At 40.3% G+C, this 6,700-nt stretch overlaps 1 protein-coding gene across 1 annotated transcript; it reads left to right on the forward strand.

The window, feature by feature from the left end:
• ptgs2 (prostaglandin-endoperoxide synthase 2 (prostaglandin G/H synthase and cyclooxygenase)) lies at window positions 1-4,269 on the forward strand. The gene is made up of 10 exons (XM_015376647.1): window positions 1-7; window positions 119-250; window positions 355-498; window positions 591-734; window positions 1,018-1,199; window positions 1,276-1,359; window positions 1,449-1,695; window positions 1,993-2,279; window positions 2,368-2,515; window positions 2,971-4,269. The coding sequence occupies exons 1-10, from the start codon at window positions 1-3 to the stop codon at window positions 3,381-3,383; spliced, it is 1,788 nt and encodes a 595-aa protein (XP_015232133.1). The 3' UTR covers window positions 3,384-4,269.
• Window positions 4,270-6,700: the final 2,431 nt, after the last annotated feature.

The raw sequence follows: 6,700 nt of genomic DNA on the forward strand, positions 1-6,700 counted from the left end.
ATGACTGGTTAATTTTGCATACATTTTCTCTTAGTTAAATAACTGGTGTCAGTGATTCGATGTCATGGAAATGTTAAAAAAAAAAGCTTTATCTCATTTAAAAAATGTGTTTTTTTAGATGAGGCAGCCCCAACAAACCCCTGCTGCTCAGAGCCATGCCAGAACAGGGGGGTCTGCACAGCCATGGGTTCAGATAATTATGAATGTGACTGCACACGCACTGGATTTTATGGACAAAACTGTACAACACGTAAGTAGCACAGAAAGTCTATGACTAAGAGTAATTTAAGATGCTTAAATTTGAATTGCTGTTGACGTTAAGTTGCTCATCTTCCTCATATTTGTCATTTGCAGCTGAATTCCTCACCTGGATAAAAGTTTCCCTCAAGCCTTCGCCCAACACTGTTCATTACATCTTGACTCACTTCAAAGGATTTTGGAACATCATCAACAGCATCTCATTCCTAAGAGATGCCATTATGAAATATGTGCTGACATGTAAGCCCCTTCACTTCTCAGTTAAATTGTTTAGAAATTATTTAAAAGGAGAAAATGCAAAGATTAATTCTATTTTGTTTTGTTTAATCCAGCTCGATCCCATATGATCGACAGTCCTCCCACTTATAATGCTGATTATGGATACAAAAGCTGGGAAGCCTATTCTAACCTATCCTACTATACTCGTGCCCTTCCGCCTGTACCTGAGGGTTGCCCAACCCCTATGGGAGTAGTAGGTGAGTACATTTTCTCTGCCTCACGAGAACCAGTTTTCTTAGATTCCTATTTTAAGCACATGAGCATCCTGTTCCAATTACATCAATGGAAGATTACAAAAAAAACTTTCGTGTCACTTTGGAATGAGGGGAAATAATCTTGAGCAGGCAGGCCCAAACCTGTCCGAGCATCTCAAAAGCTAAATGTTGGATCCTAGCCCTTAAATTATATCACATACATAAACTGGTTTACCACTGTCTGTGTTAAACTTGTGTTTCTCCTGTTTTTTTTTTCTTTTTCCAGGTAAAAAGGAGTTGCCTGATGTTAAGGTTTTGGCTGAGAAGCTCTTGGTGAGACGGCAGTTTATTCCAGACCCGCAGGGAACCAGCTTGATGTTTGCGTTCTTCGCGCAGCACTTCACGCACCAGTTCTTCAAATCTGATATGAAGAACGGACCTGCTTTTACCGTGGCTAAAGGGCATGGGGTATGTAGTCAAATCCCAAATAAACCAAAAGACACAACTTCTAGAGAGCAAAAATAAATCAGGACCTTTTTTATAGGTGGATCTTGGGCACATTTATGGCGAAAACCTGGAGAAGCAACACAAACTCAGGCTTTTCAAGGACGGCAAGCTAAAATACCAGGTAAGAGCAGAGAGAGAAAAGCTTCAGATTAGAAGAGGCTGAAAAATTGCATTTATGTCTCATAATTATGTCTCATAATTACTCTACAGATACTAAACGGAGAGGTTTATCCACCACTGGTTAAGGATGTGGGTGTTGAAATGCACTACCCACCACACATCACAGAGTCTCAGCGCTTCGCTGTTGGCCACGAGGCTTTCGGCCTGGTCCCCGGTCTCATGATGTACGCCACCATTTGGCTTCGTGAACACAACAGAGTGTGTGACATTTTGAAGGAAGTTCACCCTGACTGGGATGACGAAAGACTCTTCCAGACGGCTCGGCTCATCCTTATTGGTGAGAAAATCCGACTTCTGAAAAGGGATTATAAAAATGTTTCTTATTACTTCCCATTAGTGCTCATGTGAAATGAGCAATAATGTTTTTAGTAGGGGAAGTTGTGATTTTTAGTTTTGGCATTTCTTTGAACAAAGCCATTGATCATGGTCAGAGGAGCATGAACGAGAATCACAGTGGCAAAACTTTAGTTTCCTTTTTGTAACAGAAAGAGGAAATGTTTCTCTAAATGCAAATTAAGAAGTAATAACAGGAAAGGTTACTTTAGATTAAATATTTCATCCCTTTGCCCTCTAGGCGAGACCATCAAAATTGTGATTGAGGACTATGTTCAGCACCTGAGTGGATATCACTTCAAACTCAAGTTCGACCCAGAGCTGCTGTTCAACCAGCGCTTCCAGTACCAAAACCGCATCGCATCCGAGTTCAACACCCTGTACCACTGGCATCCGCTGATGCCTGACAGTTTCCACATTGAGGAGAGGGATTACAGCTACAAAGAGTTTGTCTTCAACACCACTGTGGTGACAGAGCACGGCATCAACAACCTTGTTGAATCATTTTCCAAGCAGATTGCAGGACGGGTAAGCAGTCTTAACGCAGATGCAGAAACGGTTAGATATTAAGTGTGACATAGCTTCAGAGCCTCATGACTGTAACGCTTTTTGACAGGTTGCTGGGGGTCGGAACGTCCCGGGAGCCATCCTGTATGTGGCAATCAAGTCCATCGAGAGCAGCAGACAAATGCGTTACCAATCTCTTAATGCCTACAGGAAGAGATTCTCCATGAAACCTTACACTTCCTTTGAAGACATGACAGGTGAGAGAAATGCAATATAACCTGCAAATCCTAATGCATGTAGGTGGAGGAGATGACGTAAAAGGATTAAAAGGGAGATTATCAACTTTCCTACGTAATACTAGACTCTTGCTTCATTGTTTCGAAAAGCTACTGAGCACAGCTCCTGGCGGCGCTTAGTTATTGTTAAGGACCTTCTTTTGGACTTTCACCCCAGCAGTTTGGGTGGTTGGATATTTATTTCCACTACTGTAAGAGGCAGACGTGTATTTCATCCTGGCATAATGTAAGCAGAATGTCATTACATAGAGCAAAGATATAAACTTACAAGAGAGACCTGCAGCTTCAGGGAGAGATTAAAAAAACAATCCCAAGAGCTTTATTGTTAAAATAAAAAGGTTAACCTTTGACAGGAAGGTCAAACTGGTGGCAGATGGAGCCACAAACTTACAAATTTTTTGTCTTTTTCTCTACAGGAGACAAAGAAATGGCCGCCATATTGGAGGAGCTGTACGGCGATGTTGACGCCGTGGAGCTTTACCCAGGGCTGCTGGTGGAAAAGCCCCGACAGAACGCCATCTTTGGGGAGACGATGGTGGAAATGGGGGCTCCTTTCTCCCTCAAAGGCTTGATGGGGAATCCAATCTGCTCCCCGGAGTACTGGAAGCCCAGCACCTTCGGAGGCGCAGTCGGCTTCGACATCGTCAACACCGCCTCGCTGCAGAGGCTCGTCTGCAACAACGTTCGGGGTCCCTGTCCGGTGGCATCCTTTTATGTGCCCGATGTCAAAGACACTGGATCGATGACCATCAACTCCAGCACGTCTCACTCGCGCAGCAGTAACATCAACCCCACAGTCATTCTGAAAGAAAGGACTTCTGAACTCTAGATGCTGATTTTTTTTTAAAATAGAGATCTTTAAAAATTGTATTTATTTATTTATTTTTATATTTATAATGCTTATGTATTTAAGATTTCTAAACAGAGTTTACATTGTCATAGTTGAATAACGGTAGTTCAGTGGGTGAAATGGACGTACAGGGAAGTTCAAACCCCATCAACACCTCCTTTCTCTGCAAATCACACAATTCTAAACTTCCACCATAAAAGAGGCGAATCCAAACAACGCCCCAAATTGACCACAATTCGGGGCGTTGCTTTAATTCGGGATGTTGCTTTATTTGGTTCTGGCCTGTACTTTTGTCCCACCCCGGGTGGATGGGTATGAAGTGTCGACTGCTGGGCCGCTGACAGGACCGGGGAGGATTGGTTGCACTGTAGTCGACCAAAATTCTGAACGATTTAGAAATTCCCCCTGGACATTTTTTTAGGTATAAAAAGTAGGACATGTCAGGGAAAAAGAGGACGTCTGGTCACCCTACCATATCAACAACCCCTTTAAAAAGAAAGTTATTTTATATTTATGTTTTGTCTCTGCTGTTTTTTTAGTATTTATTAAATAAGTTATTGTTTTGTTTAAGAAAAAAACTGTCCTTTACTGTAATTTACTGTAATACTTGAAGTAGTAGGCCGTGAACCACAGAATCCTATTCATTACATTCCTTATTTTTCCCTTAGAATAATGCTTGTTTCCCCACATACTTTTCTACACATTGACCTACAACTGGATGATTTACAAAGCAATAGTCATTGTCATTCTTTTTTATACTGTTATTAAGATTTTTTTTTTTTTTTTTTTATAATAAAACCTTGTGTCTGTGTCTAAGCTGCAAACATCTGGAGTGAATTGTCATCTACAGTAAGAAGATTGTAAGGAGCTTTATCTGAAAAGTTCATCTTTGAATTCAATAAATGGAGTCAGGATTGGTACCTGCATGAATCAGAATTTACTTTACTTTACGTTCTAATACTTTCTGCCCAATTCAGCTATGAAGTTTTAGGTTGTGTAGTTTTAAAAAACAAGTTTACGTTTATTCTTGTTTTTAATATATTCAGCCAACAAAAAAAGGACATTATTTACTTTTCTGCTAAATTTGAGTCGATCCTTTTTCCTCTAGATAGCTGGAAATACACATTTATTTTCAGCTTAAAGTACAGCGGCTTCCCTCCACACCTGCTAGACAAAGTTTAAATAAAAAACATTATAATATGGATACCTTATAATATATATAAGGTCAATGAGACTATTTTTTATCTTGCTGTTCTCCATTATCCTGCAATTTTAGTTCAATATTTTCTTCGAGCCTTTTACTGACTTATGAAGATCTTAAAGGTAATACTCACTTGTATTTATCATTTTGAAGTTTCCCATCATAGCTGCTCTGGGGGACAAAAAGGAAATGTATGACTACTACTGAGAATTTTAAGTACATATAAAGGCAATACAATGCAAAATAAAGAGAATAATAAATCATTAAAACAAGGTGATGTGAAAAAGGTAAAGTGATTGATTGATAAAAAAAATAGAAAGTTAAGACATGAGGTATTTATTGCAAATATTATATTATGCTGATATGACAGCTATGGGAATTATTGATAATAAGAATAATCGAATTTTATTGATCTCACACTGGAGAAATTTACCTCTGCTTTTAACCCATCCCCTTGGGGAGCAGTGGGCTGCCATTGTGTGGCGCCCAGGGGAGCAATCAGGGTTTATGCAATGACAATAATGTGTTCAGAACAAAGTGCGTAAAAACGAAAATGATAATCTGATAATTCCGGGACAGACCACCGGTGCCGCCGGGTCCTCGGTCGTGGGATTATTGGATGTGAGTGTTATGTGTAAAAGCGCGTCCAGTTTTTTTTCTTTTGGCTCATCTCTAAAGAGCTGGGGGGGTGGGGCACCCCTGGGGCCTCGGATCCCTGGGCCCCATGGCCGGATTCACTTCGGGGTAGCTGGCTGCCGGCGGAAGCACGCGGACCCGTCCCCGTGGCTCCTGGGGGCCCCGACATTGCTGTGGCTGGGGGATTTCCGCAGGGCTGTCTCTCCTCCTCCCTTGTTGGGGGTCGGATTTCCTGGGTTGGCCCCTCCTTGGCGCCTTCACTCTTGAGGTTCCTTTGGTCGTCTGGGGTTTGGGCTGGACTCAGTGCTCTGAGGGGGGCGCCTCTTCGGCTCTCCACAACCACTATTGAGCATTTTCTTTGGATAAGCTTTAAATGCACAAGTGCACTTTCACAAACAACTACAGGTGCTTGGTTCCAGGTACTCAGAGATTCACTTCCATACAGAAAGCCCACATTTTTTATCTTCAGGTAACACAGAGTACATAGATTAAATAATACTACTTATAGTTCAGCGATAGTATCTAGGTGTTACTTTACTGTGTATCTTTTTTTTTCTATACTCTAATTACTTCTCTGCATTTAACCCATCCCCTTGGGGAGCAGTGAGCTGCCATTGTGCGGCGCCAGCACCATGTACCATGTCTGTTGTTTGTGCTGTTCTTTTTACATCTCATTGCAGGTGATGAAGCAGACTAAAAATGTTTTATCATTATCTCCCTTTTATCTCCTCTTTCTCTCATCTTTTCTCTTTTTTTCAGTTTTTCATTTCCTGTTTTACCTACATTGCAGTGTCCATATAAACTATTAAACTCCCTGCATAATTATAATAAAGCTATTTATTTGCATAAATCAAACGGAACACTATGGCGATAGCCGTACTGCTCCACTTGTGAAAGTAAAATCTGTTGGGCTCTTTTTGGCATCAAGACAATTATTTTTATTGTCACATCGCCAGACAGGACACTGTTACAAAAAAAAAACAAAAAAAAAACAGGAATGATAATTCACTGCTTTTATCTAATTTTTACATGTGTTAAATCCTCTATCTGGGTTCAGTTTAGCCGTATTCCAGATTATTGCAAGCATTTATTTTATTTTTTTTAAGTTGGAGTTGGAAGTAGGACAAAGTTTTAATTGGATTTCATTAAATATTCAGTTTGCTACTCTTTACAAGGTCAAAAACTGTCTCTGACATTTGTACTTTAATAAAAGGGAAGCTGTTATTTAGGTTTTAAATACACTATCTGCAGTTCTAAAAGAGCAAATTGAAAAAAATAGGAAACAACCAAGTGATAATGTATCTGAGTTGTATGACTTGAAAGACACAAAACAAAGCAAGTACAGTTTCCCACCAAGGCCAGTGTTCACTGAGCTCTCAAACTTTTCAAATGTTACACCTCTTCAAGTTTCCTTTTATCGTGTTTTTTCTTCTCACAAACCGTATTGACCGAAGAATAA

This window comes from Cyprinodon variegatus, unplaced genomic scaffold, assembly GCF_000732505.1.
Source record: "Cyprinodon variegatus isolate N-32 unplaced genomic scaffold, C_variegatus-1.0 Scaffold138, whole genome shotgun sequence".
Classification (NCBI taxonomy): Eukaryota; Metazoa; Chordata; class Actinopteri; order Cyprinodontiformes; family Cyprinodontidae; genus Cyprinodon; species Cyprinodon variegatus.